This window comes from Schistocerca piceifrons, chromosome 1, assembly GCF_021461385.2.
Source record: "Schistocerca piceifrons isolate TAMUIC-IGC-003096 chromosome 1, iqSchPice1.1, whole genome shotgun sequence".
NCBI lineage: Eukaryota > Metazoa > Arthropoda > Insecta > Orthoptera > Acrididae > Schistocerca > Schistocerca piceifrons.
In genome coordinates this window covers 514888514-514911118 of record NC_060138.1, presented here as the reverse complement: position 1 = coordinate 514911118, position 22605 = coordinate 514888514, and the positions used below count along the sequence as shown (strand labels likewise).

Below are 22605 nucleotides of genomic sequence, written 5' to 3'. Positions count from 1 at the left end.
GAATAGTCTGCATTTTTTCATCACCTGCAACATGGAAACTATTAGTCCTAGAGAGAGAAATGAATAGAACACTTTTGTAAGAAATTCAATTTAGTCTTATTGTGTACTGGGGACCATTTTCACTAGGTGCTGCAGTTTTTGAGTTGCTCCAGAGAAACCTAAAATGGTGACCATTACATTCCTCCCCCCCCCCCCCCCACCCACTGATGAAGATTTTTAGTGTGTTGTTCTTACACTCCTCCCTACCACCGTAGAAAAAATTGCGACTCCATGACTTTTCCCCTTAATTTTCCTTTGTTGACTGGACTACCATACCTTGTGGCGTGTTGCCAGTGTTAATATTGCACCACAAGATGCGTGCAACTTTCCCCAATATGGCCAGAGTGTACAGAAGGCAGCACAGCTATCACATCGATGCTGATCAGGATGTCTCACGATAGCACCCTGCAGGCACAAACACTGTTCTTTGGTTGACACAATTAAGTCCATCATGTTGAGTCACTTTGTATGGTGTTCTGCATCTGACATAGCATCCGGGTGACAACCTCTGCAAGTATGGCCGGAAGGAGTGGGCCTGTCTCAATGAGCTAGTGAAGGTACTCCAAATGCAACTTTTGCTCATAAATTATTTACAAATGAGCCTCTCTTCCCCCAAATATTTTCGTTTGGAACCAGTCACCAGCAGATCTGACACTGGGATGCTGATCCACAGGAGTCGGTAAGTAATGAAAGCAATACACTGTGGTTGCCTCTTCTGCGAGCCAGGTAAGTTTAAATACTTATCAATTTCACTTTAAATTCAACGCCACACACACACACTTGGACAAAGGTTCATTATCTTTACCAATAATTGATATATGTTAGAATACAATATGTTCCGTGATGGGAAAACTTTTAATATAATTCACTTTGTATGAGTCAACTGCCAGCCCCCCAAGTAAGTGTCGATCTTCAGCAGGTCCTCTTGCATTTCGTTTCATGAATTTCCCTACGTGCTACATCATCACTTTCCTTCACACAACATAATTATTTGCGAATCTTGACATGGAGCTACCAACCTTATTCACCTGATCGTGAGTTAAATAAGGTACCGTTTGCTTATTTCGAGCTGTGCTTTATATGGTGCTCCAACACATACACGTAACGTTGTAGATTTTAGGTACTTCCACAGCATTACAAATTATTATATTCGTATCTGTTATCAGGTTGAAACTACTACAGAAATATAATTTTCTCAAGTAGATATAGATGTTGTATACACAGAAGTTGAAACGTAGAAAACTGTAGCGAAATGCAGGAAGACCTATAGAGGACTGACTCTTGGTGTAGGAACTGGCAGTTGACCCTCAACATTAAGAGATGGAACGTATTGCCTGTAAGGGCTTTGATCACCCAATACTGTATTACTGCTCAACTGCCGAACAATAACTGGAATCAGTCACTTACATTAAATATTTGAGAGTACGCATAAGGAATGATTTAAGTGCAACGACCATATAAAACCTTATAGTATGAAAGGCAGATACCAGACTGATTATTCATTGGAAGAATCCTCGGGAAGTGTAGTCCATCCACGAAGGATGTAGTACACAAAATTCTCGTTCGATTGTTACTTGGTTCCTGAGTGTTGCTCGTCAATCTGGGACCCTTGCCACACAGCAAATGTAGAATACCCAAAGAAGAGTAGCGCGTTCCATCAGAGATTCGCTTAGTAAGCGAGAAAGCGTCACGGGTATGTTCACCAACTGCTCTTGTAAACGCTACAACGGCGGTGTTCCGCATCACAGTGCAGTTTCGAGCATACTTAACTAAAATGCAATCAATATATTGCATCCTTCTGCTTATATGTAGCAAAATGAGTAGCTGTTAGAAACAGATATTCGAGCTCACACAGAGACCAACCAACAATCACTCTCCCCGACGACGAACTGAGAAAGGGGGGGGGAGGAGGGGGGGGGATGAAGTGACAATGAATACACAAAATGCCCTCCGCCACACACACCATACGATGGCTTACAAAGCATACATGTAGATGTGTACCAAACCAGCTGTCTACATTAGGAACGATTATTTTGGTCCTTTCGTTAGATACAAGCTGTCAAGTTTTTAGGTCTTCCTTTGTTATCAACCTACGGCAGCATTTGCATGGAAATGCAAGAGAATTTAAACGCTGCTCCTTCAGAATGTGAAGGTATCACGAATATCTCACCTCGCGTAGTATTAACCGCTTTATAATGGAGAGAGACCACTGTATCATTCATAAATTAACACTACGAGGCGTCCTACTTTTTTTGATACATACATACATTAATACTTGTTCCATAAATCATAAATAGAACATTTCGTAATGATGTGGAACATGTCACCTTAATGTAAGTTTTCTCTACACAAAATAATTAATTAATATTTTTTTACTACTTCGTAACTGAAGTGTAGAATTTCACAATTCTGTACAGTTAAAACAAATTGCTTGCCAATCACTGCACCAAATTCAAATATTATAGAGAACTGATTGAACATTTATGCACCATTCTTCGGGTGGTTCTTCATTATAGACAGCTACATAATCTGCAAAACGTCTGAAGCTACTGTTAATAATGTTTGCCAGGTCATTTATATACAGGGCGTGTTTATGGACGGTAATAATTCCTAATCATGGGAACGTGCCGGCAAGGAAATGTGTGCTGTTTGAATGGGCGCGGCATACTGTTTCAGAAAATCGCCTTTAGATGGCAGTCAATGCATCTTCTCAACTTGCAGTCAGTCAAAAGTAAGATGGCATCTGCTCAATATTAGGTGTTCTATGTGCTGAAATTTGCAAAGAGTGGGTCAGTAATTTCGGTCCAGCGTGGTTTTCGGCGGCCTGCATCCAGAAACATTCGTCGTTGGTATCGCCAATCTGAAGAGAAAGGATATTTGTGCAAAGGTAAGCGTCCATGTCGACCTCGCACTTCCGATGGCACGGTGGAAAGAATTTTTCCAGGGAAACACAGTGATTGGAATGAGATATCTTCAAATGATGCAGGAATGGTTTTTTTCCACAACCTCAAGAGACTTCATTTTCCAACAGGAGGAGCTCCACCAGACTGGCACACAGCGTATACCAATTTCTCAGTGACATTCTGGCTCAACGCTGGATAGGGCACTGGACCCCGAAACACTGCCCTGCATTCTTTGCCGCCAAGATCGGCAGACATGACCCCATGCGATATTTACTTGTGGGGATATGTGAAGGGGAGTGTGTTCATCTCCCCTTTGCCTCGTGATATACAAGAAAAGAAGAACAAAATAACAGCCGCCATAACTTCTGTAAAGGCAGATACACTGTGTAAAGTCTAACAGCTCTTCATGCTGCTGCTGGTGGACACACAGAACATTTGTAATAGCACAGTTAAAACTTTACGATTTTTTATTTTTCAATCAATCCCATGTTTTTAGTATGTTTTTATCGATAAATATGAAGTTCTGAAATAGGTCATTCCGGTTGAAACACCCTGCCCAACATGAATAGCAATGAACTCGCACACACTTGCCTGAGGCTGTCTCACGTTACTTCTGCATCTGTCTGTGTCTCTCCATCCAAGATAACTTACTGCGTCCTCCCTTCAAAAAAAAAAAAAAAAAAAAAAAAAAAAAAAAAAAAAAAAAAAAAAAAAAAAAAAAAATCAATCCAGTCGCAAATTTCTCGTGATACCCATCATACTTCTGATAACAAGCGTAAATGTGGTACTGGTTCAAATGATTTTCGAAAATCAAGAAATAAAACATCGACATGACTGTCTTGATCCATTGCCTTCAGTGTGTCACGTGAGAAAACGCGAACTGGGCTAGAGGGTAGGGGAGTGGCACCGATAGTTCGTGCTGGTTTTGTGATGAATGACACGAAATAATGTTGACATTTCATGAGAAGTGGCTTTGGGTAAACTCGATACTTATCAGTTTCCAGTTCATGTTCTAGTTAAACCAAATGATATGTCTCAGTGTTCGGTGGAGCAATGTGAGTTTGGTTTGCGTTGTTTTTATTTCCTGGGGGGGGGGGGGGGAGCTTGTCCCTACTGTCCCCTGCCCCTCGATGGATACGCCCTTAGAGGACGAAAAGGAAGGGACGACACAAGTGGGGTTCCAGTAATTGTGCGGGGTGACATTTCTGTAGAGAGCCAGAAAGATTTTCACTCTGCAGCTGAGTGAGCACTGATATGAAACTTCCTGGCAGATTAAAACTGTGTGCCAGACCGAGACTCGAACTCGGGACCTTTGCCTTTTGCGGGCAAGTGCTCTACCATCTTTTTTTTTTTTTTTTTTTTTTTTTTTTTTTCATTTCACAACACAATACTATATTCATGGTTCAATACATGTTTTGAAATTAAATTTACTGTACTTCAACTGAGATGTCTGTTGGCCTCATCTTTAACTATATACATTTATTATTGCATGGTACTGTAATTACCGTAGCTCATCTTGGTTATACACCTACTGTGTAGTGTTGTCTTTTGCACATTATTAGCACTTTAAGATCTGTTACTTATTACATCTCTTCTACCTTGATATGTTTTGTTTTAAAAATACGGACAGTGTTATCTGCACCACCTGACACCACAAGATCAGGTCTTGACCAATCACAGCATAGCACCTTGTCTTCATGTCCACTCATATCATACAAAGGTGCCTTTGGACTTCTTGTGTCCCAAAGCTTCATATCCTGATCATAGCTTCCAGATGCAAAAAGGTGTTCATCAGTTTTAGACCAACATACACTCTGCACCCATTGTGTGTGTGAGGTAAATGTGTTTTTGATTAAGGAACCCTCTTTTGACCTCGGGTCATATAAACGCACATGCCTGTCAGCTGAGGCTGTTACAAGTGTTCTGTTCAATGGGGACCAATCAGCATCAAAAAATGGCTTGTTCCCAACAAGTTCAGTTTTAATGCCACCAAGTTCAGCATCCCATGTTCTTAATGTGTGATCCCAAGAGGAAGTGCATATTTCACTGGAGTCAATCCACAAGGCAGAAGAAATGCACTCTTTATGGCCTTTTAAAGTAAGTACAGGAGTCCTAATTTGTGATTTTCCATGTTCTCCTTTAAACCTCTTAGTGGATGAAACGCCATCTGTATGTGTTTGCTCCTCCAGTGAAGCTGACCAAATCTTCAGCATTGCATCCCAACCTCCAGTTGCTAAAAGAACAGCATTTGGGCTCACTCCAATGCATTCCACAGACCTTTCATGTCCGCGACAAATGTGAATACATTCAACAGAATTGTTTGAGACATTCCATTCCCATATCATAGCAGTCTGATCTTGAGATGCACTGACAAATGATGCTCGATTGTCATCAAGTGAAATCCATGAGAGAGCTTTTACTGGTCCTGTGTGCCCAGGTATTGTTAATTTGTGTTTTCCTTTGCTTGTCCATATGTGCAAAGTGTTGTCATAGCAACCTGAGAGAATCCATTTATTTTTAATTTGTACAGCGGAAACCCAGTCGTCGTGTAGAAGACAGTCCTTCGGTTCTGGCGCTGGGAAACGTTCCACATATTCTATGTCAACTGTGCCTTCACTAGATATAACTCTTTCTTCAAGATGTTCCAGAAGCGAAACACGAAGGAATTCTCCGGATAGCAAGAAATCGAACTCTACATCATGCCACTCTGACGTCCTGTTTTCTCTTAGCAGCTCGTTGACCAATGCGTTTAGTTCGACGCACGTTACATTGGAAGCAACAGAAAACGGCGTGTCTGGAACTGCATACTGACTTTGTTTCGTAAACAACCGCACCTGCAGCTCTGCTACAGCCATCATTTAAACCACTAACGAAGACAAACCAATCCAAAGACTTTCGCAAGTTACTTCAATAATCTACGAACTTCGCCATCTGAGCTACCCGAGCACGACTCACGTCCCGTCCTCACAGCTTTACTTCTGCCAGTACCTCGTCTCCTACCCTCCAAACTTTACAGAAGCTCTCCTGCGAACTTTGCAGAACTAGCACTCCTGAAAGAGAGAACGTTGCGGAGACATGGCTTAGCCACAGCCTGGGGGATGTTTCCAGAATGAGATTTTCACTCTGCAGCGGAGTGTGCACTGATATGAAACTTCCTGACAGATTAAAACTGTGTGCTGGACCGAGGCTCGAACTCGGGACCTTTGCCTTTCGCGGGCAAAGGTCCCGAGTTCGAGTCTTGGTCCGGCACACAGTTTTAATCTGCCAGGAAGTTTCATTTCGGTGGAGAGACATTTCTGCAGAGCCTGGGCCTCTTGCTGGGATAAGCGGCTTTTCACTGATAGCATACAAAGCACACCAAGAATTCGTTTCCTTTCTAACAGTGTAGTCTTACATGTTATAGTCTATGACATGTGTCACTAGGAATTAATTTTAAGACATGCTGAAACGTTGAAAAAGCGGTCACTTTTTATGACAATTAACTGGTTTTAGCGGTTTCAGGTTGGTTTAGATGATGTCTAGGTTAGTTTGGAATGTGGCAGTTTGGTTGTGAGTTAGCGAAGCAAACGAATAGGAAACTCTAAAACCTGGTTGTGGTGACGAATTGATCTGTAGTTTAGCCCAAGGTCTAGCGTAGGTTGGAAGGTGACAGTGTTTGTGAAAGCAAAAAACTAGATTGTGGTGAAAGGCTGATAGGTAGATTAGCCGGAGGTCTAGGTTACGTTGCAAGGTGGTAGTTTGGTTGTTAAGTTGGCGAAGCGAATTAATGTGAAAGCGAAAAACCACCTGGAGTGTCTTGGGCTCCGCAGAAATGTCAACATATTCCATCTCCGCTCAAGTCACACAAGCCATCACACGGTGACTAGCTTACGAGGTGGACTAGCTGGACAGCAGGCAACAGCCTCGACGGCATCCCAAGGCCAGCCCGGCACAGCCGCGTGGCCTTGCGACGGCAGACCGCTAGCCGAGCTAGCGAACGCGGCACGTCGCCAAGGTGAGCAGCCGGCGCGGACCCGTTACCAGGGGCTCGCGCGCGCCACCGCGGCTGCAGTCGCCTAGCGCAGGCGCGGGGGGCGCCACTCTTGCTGTGAAATGTAAATCCTCCTAACGACTAGCCGTCTCGACAGCGGCGCTTGCTATCAGCACTCAAATGTCAGTCCTAGCACAACCATGAGATTCTTTTTCCCTTATTTATTGTCAGTGTCTCTATATAGACATCCATCATATTTACGCGGTATTATTCTGCTAAGCCCTTCGTTAACTGCTTTAAACAAGGAGAGAGATTTAACATGACAACACTTAATAGGTAATGATTTTCTGCAGGGTTCTATATTACTCAACATACTTTGTCGCTGTCACCCGTATAAATCTTCGTCGAATTCAGGAAGATAGTATTAAGCAAGACGTAGATTTCAGTCTTTAAGTTTAGGGAAGATAGTATTAAGCAAGACGTTGATTTCAGTCTTTAAGTTTAGATAATCTATATATGTTGATGTTATCAAAAATTAGTACGCTTTCACCCAACAGTTGAGTGCAGTTACGAATTCTGGTAAGATTTCATACTTTCGTATTTTACTGTCAAAAAAGGTCCATCATTCTGCATCGGCATTTGCATGATTACTCTGCAATTCAGAATTAAATGCCTGGCAGGCCGTTCATGGAACCACCTTCAAGCTACTTCTCCACCGTTCCACTCTCCAATAGAGCGCGAGAAGAACGAGCACTTACAGTAAATCTTTCCGTGCGAGCTCTGATTTATTTTATTGTAATGATCGTTTCTCTCTATGTAGGTATGAGTCAAATGTTTTCACATTCAAAGAAGAAAGTTGGTGGCTGAAATTTCACGAGAAGGTCCTGCCACATGGGAAAACGCCGTTGTTTTGATGACTGCCACCCCAATTCGCGTATATATCCGTGGCACTTTCTCCTCTATTTCGCGGTAGTGCAAAACGAGCTGCCCTTCTTTGAACTTTTTCGATATCCTCCGTCAGTCCTATCTGATGCGGATCCCACAGCAATGCTCCAGAAGAGGGCAGACAAACGTAGTGCAAGCAATCTTTTTAGTAGACCTGTTACACTTTGAAGGTATACTGCCAATAAATCGTAGTCTTTAGCTTGCTTTCAAATGCTCAGATGTGTGTGAATTCCTGAGGGACCAAACTGCTGAGGTCATCGGCCCCTAGACTTACACACTACTTAACGCTAAGGACAACAGTCACACCCATGCCCGAGGGAGGACTCGAACCTCCGGCGGGAGGGGCCGCACGATTAGTGACATGGCGCCTCTAAACCGCGCGGCCACTCCGCGCAGCGATTTGCTTTCCCCACAACATCATCTATGTGATCGTTCCAGTTTACGTTATTAGTAGTTGTAATCCCTAAATTTTTAGTTGAGTTTACAGCCTTTAGATTTGTGTGATTTCTCCTATAATCGAAATTTACCAGATTCCTTTTAGCACTCATGAGGATGATTTCACACGATTCATTTAAAGTCAATTGCCAGTTTTTGCCCTGCAGAAAATCATAACCTACTAATTGTTGAGTCAATTGCCAGTTACTTTGTACAATATCAAGCGATTTCATAGTCAGCGACTTTCTATTTTCACAAAAGTAGTTACATTTTCCGGTGTCTGAACAATACTTCACGAGCCTCTTGATTAAAGATTGTCCTGACTGTGAGATTCGTGTAAACACGAATTTATTCACAAGTTTTTTTCCTTGTGACTCAGTGGCGGTTCTCCTACCTCAACAAGGAACTCAACAAGTGTCGTCATTTCCGTGACACTTGGTGCAGTAAACTATTCCCAAAAAGTAATACGGCAATTAGAGTCCCGCCGGGTTTAATGGAACACGCATTTCCAACCACGTCACTTAGAAAAATAATGATCCCGAACGCTGACAACTTTTTTCGGATCGTGGTGACAGACACTGTGTAAGGTAGGCAGAGCTTGTCCCCTCATTCAACGTGTATATCTGTATCTACACTTGTACTCCGCAAGCCACTGTCATGTGCATGGCGGAGGCCCTATGTACCAATATTACCGATTTTATGACGAATTCCACTCGCGTTTTAAGTGAGCGAAGCACGACTGCATACCTCTGTACGAGCCTTAACTCTCGCGTCTGGTTCTCATGTTCCCTGTGCGACATAAACGATGCTAGCAGCCTAACCGTTCCACTGTTTTCCTCTAATGCAAGTTCTCCAAATTTACGTAACATTTGGTATTGCTCATATTCAGATGTAAATTACAGGTGGACAGTTGCTACCATCGTCCAATCTGGGTTTGAACGACGCGCACACAGCTGACTCCTGTGACAGCAATTGTGAACCTGTACTTTAGATCTGAAGATGGCCTAATTCGACAGAAACCGGTCATCACAGTTGAATAGAAACATGATCTACACTGTTCTGTTCACATAATTATAAAAACGGATCAATCGTTTAATTCACCCTCAGAGGCTATGAAGATCTAAGTTAACTCTTTACGTAACACTAGTAAGTATAAAGACCGCTGGAACTACCGCATGTATGCTCCTGATTCATTGGTTAAACTTAGAGGTACATAATGAATTGAGCAGTTTTATTCATTACTATTCCCGAAGAGTACATAACGACATGTATTTCACTGTCAAGCAGGGGAAAAAAAAAAACATTTTGTCACTCAAGGGGGTACTACTAACACTTGTTTAGTAGTTTCCGCCAATTAAACAAGGTTATGTTTGAAAATTAACGAATATATCTTTATAGCACCTGAGACTGTCTCCCGCATTAGGGCGCGGAACGTTTGGGACGAAAACATGCCTTACACCACGGCCTAATGCACATAAAACCAATGTCACCAAGAATATAAATACCCATCGTGAAAGCATACTCTGCAGCTTGTAGTCTTCAGCAGAGTTGGCTTATTATTTGGTATCGTAACGTTACAGGACCCTACCTTTAAGTAGAGGTGAACACTTAAAAACGGTTTTTTAAGTCGCAAATAAATGACAAAACTCTTTCCTGAGACTAAATTCTTATAGCCGACAGCGAGGACTCTCTTAAAAACCTATTTATAAATTAAATGCAGCTGTCAAGATAACTTAACAATCTCTACGCAAATAACAAATGTCGTAGCTTTTGAAGGTCATGGTCTGGTCCAAAGCAAAATTTTAATAAACGACCAGAAAAGAGAGAGAGAGAGAGAGAGAGAACGAGCTTTTGTGAAATACTATTTCCCTCACAAACGAAAAAGACATGCCGACAGAAAGAAGAATTCTATTATTAATAGGATTATACACTATGATTCAGCTGCCCCTACCTATGGATTTTATTCAACCCGCATCACCTTCAAATACCACACACAAGCTTTTCACATTCTCTCACTCATTATGCGCAAACTGTTCGTGCTACAGAAAAAATAAACTGGAGCTTTTCATAGGAAATATAATGTAGTTAAATTTTGTACTGGCATACGTTTTTGCTGGATGCTGCGGTTTTCGAGCTATTGAATAAAAACGTATAAAAGTGACCTTCAAATGCATTAGTCTTGAATAACTCGAAAACTGGTGCCTTCAGCGAAGACGTATCCTAATACAAAATGTAACCACATTAAATTTTCTACAAAAAGGTCCTGGTCATTTTCTTCTGTAGGACTAACAGATACCGAGTGAGAGAACATGAAAATCTCCACGTGGTTTCTGACGGCATTGCAGAACACTGAATAAAAAAGTGGAACGAAACCCTAATGAATCTCTACAAAACAGTGACAATATCGTCTGCCTTACGTTATAGCACTGAGACTTGGACATATACAGCTGGAAATAAACGTAGAATACAAGCTTCAGAAAGAAGTTTTCAAGGAGAACAGTTGGCAACAAATATTTTATATGATAAAGAATATAAGACTCGGTCAAGACTTAGGACTTAAAAGCATGAATGAACAGATTAAGGCACGTAGAAACAAATGAAGTGGTCATCATACAAATTAATTACAGTATAGTGCCTCAAACAACAACGAATCAATACGTTGATCAAGAAGGAGGTGGAGAAAATCATACAGAAACTAACGACAAGCAACAGAGGCACTGTGTAAGAGGACGTAATAGGCTACTGCATAACACTTTAAGAAAGATGAAGAAGTCGGAACTAGTTGTGATACTTCGAAGAAATCTTAATAAACATACAGCCTAAATGAAAAAAAATGTCGCATTCATTCTTAGTAACGGGCTACAGATGCCGCACCTAAACAGGTAACGACGATTCTTGGTTAAGTAAGGAGGTGTTCAGACGATTGTTCGATTGATCCGCTTTTCTTATCCACAATAACATGAAGAGAGTTTAACAAAAATAGTGTCCGCAGGACTTGGGCAATGCGTTCTTCATTCTTACCGAATTGTTCGTTATCTATAACTGTTGGTGTAGGAATCCATAAATACACAACACAGCGCAAGAGAGCAGTGTCTGCCGGTACGACAAGCGTGCTGCTGTGTCTCGGAAAGCATCACACTCGGGAGGAGGGGGGTCAAATCACACCTGGCCATCCATATTTACTGTATATTCTCGTAGGTTTACTCAAAGTACTTATGGCAAATGCAGGGGTGGTTCCTTTGAAACGTGCACAGTCAATTTCCTGCAGCATCCTTATCTAATCCGACCTAGTGTCTCGCCACCAATGGCATCTTTGTCGCCCGGATTTGGAACATTAATCTTCTTTTCCTTTCTTTGGAAGGCAGGGAGCTATTCGTACACTTGAGGTCAAATGAAAAACGTTACGCCAAGTATAGTTTTCTTTTAATCTTAACCTCCTCTCTCGGCAAGGTATTACGCAGAAAGACATCAAATTGCAGCAACGTTGTCCTAAGCACTAGCATCGTTCTGACGGGTTTCATACGAGAAACCCTAGTAATGACCAAAATAATGCAGTAGAGTGTTAGTAAAAGTGAAATATTGCTCCCGATCTTCATAAAACATGTACGAGACCATCACAAACAAAATAGTACCATGTTGTTTTGCTCATGTTTCCATGGACTCTACACTGAAGTATCAGAGAGTTTAATCCAGCCACCGCATCTGTTTATCTGAAGCACACTGTTGTCAGACTTCAGAAAACAATTAAGTTTATCTGTACAAAGCGCTACTGTGCAGTTGAGACAAAATATTTTGATAAAGAAGGAACTGCAATAATCTAATCAAGATCGGAATTATCTTCCTGTGTTAAACAAGCAACATTATCCACAAACAATTACATTTAACCTACTGTGGTTTACAGCAGACTAAAAAATTTGCTGACCTTTGACTGCTCCACAGGAAACGGTAATGTATGGAACAAGGAACGATTAGAAGAAATAATTTTGCATACGCTTCTACGCATCGCAGGAGTATCGACGTGATAACCTGAACAAAAATGTCTTATTCTGAACTTCCGCTCTCTGTCGCACACTCATACTCACTCTCACAGACATGCGTTTTAATCAAATCTCTTTCCAACTGTCCAGTTTAATTTAGATAATAAAATTGGTTGAAAACTAAAGAGAATTATGAAAAACAATTGTGGATTTGAAAACGAAGTACGCTGACGGATGTATGGATAGAAACCCAAACTCGTCTCCGAAGTATGTGTGTGTGTGTGTGTGTGTGTGTGTGTATCTTATCTGATGAGTGTGGGCGAGGGTTGGAACTATGACAATTATTTATATACAATTTTTACACAATAGCTATAAGTTGCAAACTTTTCTGTCGTCCGAAGTAGTCACGAGCAACGTGTATAATCCGTTGCCAGCGATGTAGAAGTCGTGAAGTCGTAGGATACCCTTAGCAGCGCCAGCTGTGCTGATAGTTCGAGTGCCGGCGAATCTCTGTAACAATTCTGAAGAAAATGCCATGAAGTGCTTCCTTCTATTTAATAACTAAGTTCAAGTGGGGGTGGTAAACGGTACAGCATTTCTCAGCCCCATCGAGCGAAGAAAACAGCCCAAACGTGCGCCATACGCGCCCGAGATTGTGCAGAAAAAGGCGGGCGAGTGCCGCAGAAACTGCCATCGCTTCTTTCTCCAACTAGTTCATTTTTTGAAAGCAGCCTGCAATCAGCTTAGAGAAAGAAGTGGCTACGTTTTATCCAGGACCTGCTCAACATTTTGTAGGAAAATGGATTATACACAATGCTGGCGACTGCTCTGAAGGACCGGGAAACTTTGAAAAATGTATCAATTTTGTGTAGTTGTAAACAAATAGCTGTCACTATAACTCGCAACCCGCGTACAATTTGTAGAAAGAGAGACACATCAAAATATTAGATTAAATTGCCGGCAATATTAAAATAACTTATAAAATAAAATTAAAAATAGTTACTAGTTATTAACAGTCATTTCCATTTAAAGAAGTTTTTCGTTACATATAAGAATCAATCTGAAACGTCCTAAATGCAGTCTTACTTGAAAAGAGGTCCACGGTTATTTCGCTACTACAGGAATAATTGCTTGTTCAAATGTTCAAATGTGTGTGAAATCTTATGGGACTTAACTGCTAAGGTCATCAGTTCCTAAGCTTACGCACTACGTAACCTAAATTATCCTAAGGACAAACACACACACCCACGCCCGAGGGAGGACTCTAACTTCCGCCGGGACCAGCCGAATAATTCTTTGCATTACTTTTGTTACGACATGTCCTACACGTTTTATTTCATCCATATTTAGATCTCACACGTTAAGACGTTTGTAAACAAGCAGTTTCGCTTCTTCTTCTCGTCCTGCCTCATCGCCTTTCAAGTGTAATTTCTTAGGTACGTTTCTGAAAGCTCGCAAATATGGCGCACCATTAACTCTTTCGCCACAAGCAACAAGAAATAGTGAGCCCTCTCCCCTCTCCTCGCAGGGATTGGCCATGAAACATTGTACCTTATGGCAGGGGTATCCAAACTTTTCTCTGACGGAACACTTGGAAAACCCTGTACTTTGATGGAACACTTTATTTTGAAGGTTAATAAAATTAGCAAAATTTTTAAAATTAGAAAAGAACGTTTTATTCAGTGTTTACTTAAATTTTAGATCGTAGATGATAACAAAGAAATCATAATAAGTTTAAAAAATGCAAGGAAAAAAAGTCTGACAAAACGTCTTGTTATTAACAGTTTTTCGCGAAGCACTTATTCATTTCCTGCAGAATGCCAGTGTTCCGCGGAACACAATTTGGGAAACACTGCCTTATGTACACCTGACGCAAAAAAAAGGTCATGAGCCCAAAGACAGCACGCCAAAGCACAAGAGCGCCGCTGCTTGTGAAAGCGAGACGAGTGTCGCTAAGCATCCACTCAGAGACAGCAGTCACTGGGTCGCTTGAACGTCGCTAACGGGAGAAGTACTCATAAATGTGCATTGCAAAAGCCTTGACATTTGTGGCAGAAAGCTGGCGCACGCTGCAGTGGCGGCCTGGTACCTGCCGCAACCACTCTCCTCCTTCCTGCAACTGAAACACCCTCCCCCCCCCCCCCCCGTCCCAACCTATACAGCCCACGCCACTGTTGAGCAACGGGCACAGCTGGGTGAGAGTGAAAGTGGGCTCCAATCGAGAAAAAAACGCCCGTCCGTGTCGTAATACACACGGCAGATTCGATCACTACCGCACGACGCTGTTTAAGGACACTGTAGCCTGTCTTGTAACGATGTGTTAAACAGTTACAATACGTAAACATTCGCAATAGCACCCCCCCCCCCCCTCTCTCTCTCTCTCTCTCTCTCTCTCTCTCTCTCTGAAGCAAAATAACTATTTATTTTCCAGATTCTTCCGCTATGCTGTAACTCCAAATATAACATCGACCACACAATCTTAAATATGCTGCATTGATGCAAGCCGAGTACCGACAGTTAGTACATGTTGCATCTTTAAAATATCCGTGTATTTCTGTAACATTTATGTTCTATGACGATGAGTGTGCCCAGTGCCGAAATATTTTTGTTTATTTGTTATTTTCTCTTGCATCGTACCTCCTATTTTGACAAGTCTTCACAGTTTAAGCAAGAGAAATGAACAACAATTATGTTTTTCTTCCCTTTCTTGAGAAATAATGTGATTGTGATTTCCTTATTAAAGAACACGCCGTGTGGATCACACCTTTCTGATATCCGGTTTCAATCACAAACATCTTCAGATCAACTACTGGTCAACATCCGCATTAGCTGACCTGAAGATTATCCTTGCCTGTGTTTGAAACATGTCGTCAATAAAAGGTTACTAATCCAATCGGTTAACTCTTCATTACATTTTTTTTTTCTTTTTGGAGAGAATAACATTTCAATCGTATAGGAGACGTCCGTGACTGCTGAAATGCTTGGTTGGAAAATAATTTATTTTCCGACACAATCACAAAAATTGCTAAGAGAAATTATCGGTTTCGAGTCCTGCCTCGGGCATGGTTGTGTGTGATGTGCTTAGGTTAGTTAGGTTTAAGTAGTTCTAAGTTCTAGGGGACTGATGACCTCAGAAGTTAAGTCCCATAGTGCTCAGAGCCATTTGAGCCATTTTTGAACTTGAGAAAAGTTGTTTACGACCATTCGGTCGCTCTCACATGAACTTGGTTGCCACGATGCGGCGCTGCCTAGTCAATCATCATGGCTGTCGACACTGCAATAGCGCTTATTGGCTTATAAGTTACACCGGAATTTGTTTTCTAAGCTTTTTATAACTGTTCATGTGCACATAAGATCTGTCATCAGAGGGTAATGAGCATTTTAAGGACTTATTTAGACTATCAAAATCAATTTGTTACTGTGCAGACACACAGCTGACTACAAGTCATTTTCCATTCCAACATGTGACTAGGACACTAGACCAAAAAAAAAAAAAGGGTTCAAATGGCTCTGAGCACTATCGGACTCAACTGCTGAGGTCATTAGTCCCCTAGAACTTAGAACTAGATAAACCTAACTAACCTAAGGACATCACAAACATCCATGCCCGAGGCAGGATTCGAACCTGCGACCGTAGCGGTCTTGCGGTTCCAGACTGCAGCGCCTTTAACCGCACGGCCACTTCGGCCGGCAGGACACTAGACCACCAGGAGGTGTCGTAAGAGGCACAGTATCTTCTGCGGTTCGCGGAGTACATAGACTGCACGTCACATAGTCGTCTCTGCGTGGCCAATTACTGGGCTCCTGCAAGAAGTAGACGAATCCGAGGCCGCCCTCAAAGCGTCTGACACATATTGATCCATGATCTCCACCCCACAGACACATCAAGTCTCACAGAAGATAGACACAAATGGAGAGAGCTCTTAGCCCTGCCTCCTTCAAATCGTTGTTGAAGTGGGAACAACGGCTATATCGAGTGACACGGAAGGCTATATTGCTGGCAAAAGCAGCAGCTATGGGAGGAACGCGGCGGGAAACTGTTTTTCACTGAGCCTTTGTCCATTCCAGCACCAAATATTCAGCAACAATCAGATTATTTTCTATCTCGCGGCGTCACAATGATCCGACTTTAGGCCGTATCATTTAGGTTAGCCGCTATCTCAAATGTAGATCATCATATCCATTTAAATCGTTTCCAGATTGCGAAGATTATGTTGACGGCATTTACTCTCTTTCTCCAGGCAGAATTTCTGTACTAAAGGAAATGTAGCTACGGCAAAGGAGCAAAAAACACTGAAAAAATTGTAGATGTCATGTGTCGTGTAACTAGGACATCCCGTCGGGTAGACCGTTCGGCGGGTGCAAGTCTTTCGATTTGACGCCTTGACGCCACTTCGGCGACTTGCGCGTCGATGGGGATGAAATGATGGTGATTAGGACAACACAACACCCAGTCCCTGAGCGGAGAAAGTCTCCGGCCCAGCCGGGAATCGAACCCGGGTCCTTAGGATTGACATTCTGTCGCGCTGACCACTCAGCTACGGGGGGGGGGGGGGGGGGGGGGGGGGGGGGGGGGGGGGGGGGAGGCTGAACAACACTAAAAAAAGGGTGCTTCAGCAGAGTGGCGTAGCTTTTACTTGATATTCAAGCAGATCGCTCTTACCGGCAGTGGATTGTGCAGGTTGCTTCTGCTTTAATTTACACTCCTGGATTTTAGAAAACATCCGTATTCCAAACGTCGATACTGTCCAGAGAACTGTTAAGCCTGTTAATTATGTCTCTGAAAATGTTATGTTCGTATAATTCTGTGTTCTCGCTCGTTTCGCCTCTAACGCTTTTCGATTACACTTGTATAGCGTCGGTTAAAATTACTGGGAGATCTCCCACTTTTTGTCAGTACTACAGTGCTCTTTACAATAATGCCCCCAGCAATGATCAGTGGTATTTATCGTGGAAGAATTACATCCTTCGTACCAGTCAAACAGCCTCAGTAGGCGTAGCAAAACATGTTGACTTCGTAGGCTTGACTGGCCATGGAGCCACGAGGAGATTTGTTCATCATTCTTCTACCAAGCACATCAAGGCCGTTGAAAGGAGCTGTTTTCTTCATAGAGTACAATCGAGTTTCTGGGTGAGAAATCACTTACTATAACTTCACATAAGCATCATCGCAATTTTTATTATTTGGAAACAATTTGGCGGAACCATGAGAAATCTAATGGACGAGTAAACCAGCTTCCGTAAAATTACTATTAGCTCTTAATTGTTCTCTCGTCGACTGATTACTGACCATAGCTTCAAGACAAAAGTACCAGTACCAGTGTCCTTGTTGAGACAATTTCTTGACAAGGTGAATATGCGTTTGTTGGAATATTCTCACGAAATTTCATGTTAAAAACGGCGCTTCGTGCGAGTTCAGTAGACGTGACGATGCTTTAACGTTCCATTTGTATGTCGGAACGCTAAACGTCTTCTGTTGCATGCTTCCGTGTTTAGAGCTTCAAGAGATACAGTAGGATTAATGTGAATTTCCAATTAGCGCGATGTCCGTTATTCTTGCACGGCACGCCCAAATGCAAAATGTGAAGGTCAAATGTCTCGTCGACAATGAACTCACTACGGTCTTTCTCGTCGATACTGAAGTCAAAACGGGCTTAGTAACAGTTCATTTGGAAAGGGGGCGAAAGAAAATCGGCAATGCCACTCCTATAAGAACCATCACAGCAATCAAGTTAAAATAAAACTATGTATCGCCGGATACGTTTATGAACAATTGTGCTCCTGTCGTCAGAGTCGAGTTCCCGAGTGGCTTTTCGTGCTGTTATAGCGTAATACTATGCTGAGGCTCACACGGTATCAACTATTTTCATAAATAAACAGACAGATACACCTCGAATCATCGTCAGGTTTGTTTACTTTTGAAGAAAGAGTCAAACAGTCTAGCATCGAACGGAACATCGTGTGAGCACATGTTTAAAGTTTCCTCGAGGAAGCACCCATTTCCAGCCTGCAATGTCGCTAGTAAAGGGTGTTAGACAACTGCCGATAATGTTATTAGGTCTACATAGTGTGAATAAAAAGCTATCACAGTTTACTCGAGGCACACCAGCCGCGACAGCGCATCTAAAAGTAAATCATTCAGCAGCCTGCATGTTGGCTTGATCACTACTGTATTTTACTGGGGATACTGTTCCTCCGAAATGAGAATCAATTCACCTAGCCACTTTTAAAGGTGACATACAGGTTAACGTGGAACAACGCTCTACTTTTTTTTTTTTTTTTAATATACACAAAGCTTTGTCAGAGGTGAAAGTAGTGTTCAGCGCCAGAAGGACAAAAAGATACCCGACACCTGTTGAGTTTGACGCAAGAATCTTTGGATTATTGTGACACCCACGCAGCCACCTTTGCCGCACCCTGCAAGTAGGGGTCTACGTACAAGCAGGCATACGCGAATATATTGAGGATCTTCTCAATAATAACTACTTTGTGGTTGAAACCTAAAGATTTGTGTCAGTATTATTATTTTTTGTATATTTTCATTAGATGCGACACGTAATTAAGACTCTTATTCCTGGTTTTCAGTACAATATTCTACTGTCAAACGGAATCTGGAGCTTTATTCGTGTACTAGTAGAAAATAACAGTGGATTAAGAAGGATCTGTCTTTTTGCAAGAATATAATTTTTGTTCCCCAAACACGTTTCAGCACAGATAGGGCAACATCTGAGGGTTTTTTCCTCTCTCTCTCTCTCTCTCTCTCTCTCTCTCTCTCTTTTAACATTATGGAGCCCATTGCTGCCAACAGCAATCAGCAACAAGTCTATATTAATGCAGCATTTTATCATTGCTACAGTGTACATGTCGTGAGCTGTACTTCATTAATATTTGTCTGATAAATTTATTATTATTATTATGTTTAAAGTGACGTTATCTCGTACTCACTGGTAGATTCTGAGTGTCATTTCACTGCTGTGGCTCACTCTGCCAACAGCGTATCCGAAACACAATTGCAGTGAACAGCGCTTCCGTCGTGCAGGCAGCTGCGTCACGTCCGAGACATTCCTGTTTCATTTTGCAGTAAGAGAGCTCATTTGTTCAAGTAATGAAAGCCGCCACAGAGCTACGTGAAGGCTGTTGCAGGACAGCCCTTCCATTGGAAATGTTTACTTCGTGGCCCAAATCATGACTGTCTATCATATACGTTACAGTTAGGATTCAGGATAGAGTCAGTGAATAAGTGTTCCTCTTAAATCCATTTACAAGCAAACAGTGAAGCAACGCTTATTCATTTGAGAACGCCATAATGGGGATACCAGGTGTTACAATTGAAGTGCAGCTACTCACAGAGGTCCATGGTACGCTGTAATTGTCGTATGGCAGCAAAACTGGTATATATACTAATGCCTTAACCCGAACCGAATTACACTGGAAAAATTTAGTTCCAGTTTTGGCCACCAGGTGAAAATCTGTCACTGTACAGCATCTCGTCGGCATCTCCGGTGCTCATGTTTAACAAATTGTCCAAGAGGCAGTTAATAATAAAATCAACATTATACCTTTCTCACTTGTTTGACCTTTTCTGGCCATATTTCAGTCCCAGTTCATTACATATGGGAACATTTCTATACGTCTTTCTCGAATTCATAGCGCCAGATATGCAGCTGGTGGCTAAAATTGGAACTAATTTTTTTCCAGCTTAAAGCGGGTCCGCTTTAACGCATTAGAATATCTACCGAGATTTCGCTGCCATACGATAGTTACAGCCCACATTGGACTTCTGTGAGTAACTACACATTAACTACAACTACCCAGTGTGATTTAACATGATGAATTAACGATGTACATTTTATAAATGAAGTATATTACTTACTGTAAACAGTATGTAATGTGTGACAGCTTGCAACACGGCTTTGACTTCCCAGTATTTCGGAAATGATACGCATAACATTTCACAAAGTTCGTTTAATTAATTACAACAGAAATTTGTTACTCACGACAGGCGTTAACACCACGACAGCCTATATTGTATTAAAATGTGGCCATACTTGCCTTTATATTCTTTGTCAACAGACAGTAAATCACGATGTCCAACTGCTGCAGATGAAAATTTACCAGACCATGGAAACCCTACCGTCAGAGCTCCTGACGATCCGAACTGATTGACACTATTTACAAGGTTTTAATATATGTGGATGCCAATCAAGAACTTGCGGACGCGGACGCCATTTCATTTGCGCAGACCTCAAGCTATAATCAAGCAGTTCTACTCATCACCAAATCTTGGAAGGATTCGCAAGATAGTGCAGAGACGAAACAATAACGATGCGCGGAGGAAACGTTGAGAACGTTTTGTGTAATATCAGACTCTACACGTGACGACAGCGGCCCGTGCCGGAGTTCGCGCCTCCGATGACTTATCACCGTCTTCCGGCCACGCTGCGAGGGCCAAGCCGCGCGGTGTGGCTGGCAGGCTTTCTCCACAGCTTTCCCGTCAGCCACAGCTACAGGCACAGGCAGCCGGGTTACAGCCAGCGCGTCTGGCGGCGAAAGTTCTCGCCTCTGTTCGAAGCTCTCGTCTAACAACCGCTGTCCTTGCGAAGATGACATTAGCTCGCGAGAAGAGACGGACGCTTCATGGCGCAGCTAAACGACGTTTCCAGGCGAAGGGCGTCTCTCCAGCAGTCACTGAGTAAGGTGGTAAACAGGACTCGTGTTCAGCAGGGGGGCGGTTCAGGTATCCTCCCAGCCAGCCAGCTTTGGGTTTCCCGTGGTTTCCCTACACAGCATATTACAAACTAGCTTTTTGCCCACTGCTTCGCCCCCGTAAGCATATCTCATCTACATCTACATCAATAGTCCCTAAGTTACCTGATGGTGTACAGCGGGGGACACTTCCGCTTCCACTCAGAGCCCCATCTCCCCTTCCCTGTTCCACTAGCGAATATCGCTAGGGAAAAATTATTGGTGGTAAGCCACTATATTAGCTCTAATTTCTCGAATTTTTCATCGTTTTCATTTCGCGAGAACTATGTGGGAGGAAGCATTATGTTGTCTGACTCTTCTTAGAATGCACTCTCGAAATTTCAATGGTAAACCTCTCCGTGATGCACAACGTCTATCTTGTAGTGTCTGCCACTGGACGTGTTGAGCAATCCTACCTGGTACACGTATAGCAACCCCCCCCCCCCCCCCCCCACACACACACACACACCCAGAGTCGCATACATTTAACATATTTCACACAATTTGTATACATAATTCTCCCTGAAGTTTGATCTAAATTCTGAGGAAACATGTAATATTGCCAGTTACTGACTATCGTTGCGAGAAAAAGGATTGTCGCTGACAACTGTCGGATTCTTCGCTGCTTTGCGCCGCACGACTCTAGAGACGTTAAACGTATGGCCCCGATAAAACACACTGGCAAAAGTATTGTCTCGTTGTAGTGCTCATTCTCAGGATGTGATTGATGCACTCAACAACGCAAATAAGAGACATATGGCGTTTCATACTTTAAAAGTATTTCGTGTCAACTAATTGTGGGAACATACACCAACAAGTCGTTTCCACATGTCACTCCGTCTTTCTGTCGGCTCTATCCCTAGCGATAGTAAGGGCATCTTACGCCCACAGTATTATTATAGAAATAATGAGTCACGTATATATCAAATTTGTTGAAATTGCTCCCTATGTTCTTGCGTTATGTTTTTGTCACCTCCATTCACCCCAAATTCTAAGCCATGGGAGTGCTAGGAATGTCTTACTATTATTCTGCGTTACAGAGATATGTTGACATGCCACTGTCTTTGCACTTCTGACTCAACCCAATTCTTGGGGTAAAACGTCATCGTGACTGTCACTAAAACAATTACACAAATAGGGAGTCATTTACAAACACAATTTGATTGAAATTGTTCCACAGGTTACTGAATTAAGTTTCAGTGTAACCTTTTCACCCTCGTCCTCAGAAGTTTACGAGAACGTGTTCAAACAACTCATGACAGTTTCATTGTAATCGGATGATTGGTTCAAATGGCTCTGAGCACTATGGGACTTAACATCGGAGGTCATCAGTCCCCTAGAACTTAGAACTACTTAAACCTAACTAACCTAAGGACATCACACACATCCATGCCCGAGGCAGGATCCGAACGTGCGACCGTAGCAGTCGCGCGGTTCCAGACTAAAGCGCCAAGAACTGTTTGGCCACACCGGCCGGCTAGTTGGATGAACGGTATAGGAAGGCATACAGGATGAACAAAGAAATAAATATTCATTTTTATACATTAATAGTCTTTTTCCCCACAGCTTCACCTGGATATGTGTTCTTCCC

The 22605-nt window shown here is 42.4% G+C and overlaps 2 protein-coding genes across 2 annotated transcripts in view; both read right to left on the bottom strand.

Moving 5' to 3' along the window:
- LOC124797807 (glutamine--fructose-6-phosphate aminotransferase [isomerizing] 1-like) overlaps positions 1-22605 on the bottom strand; it is a 154854-nt gene that overhangs the window by 64112 nt on the left and 68137 nt on the right.
- Positions 4354-5804, bottom strand: LOC124797812 (ribosome biogenesis protein WDR12 homolog). Its single transcript, XM_047260841.1, has one exon. It carries the CDS (start codon positions 5798-5800, stop codon positions 4526-4528), a length of 1275 nt encoding a protein of 424 aa, XP_047116797.1. The 5' UTR covers positions 5801-5804; the 3' UTR covers positions 4354-4525.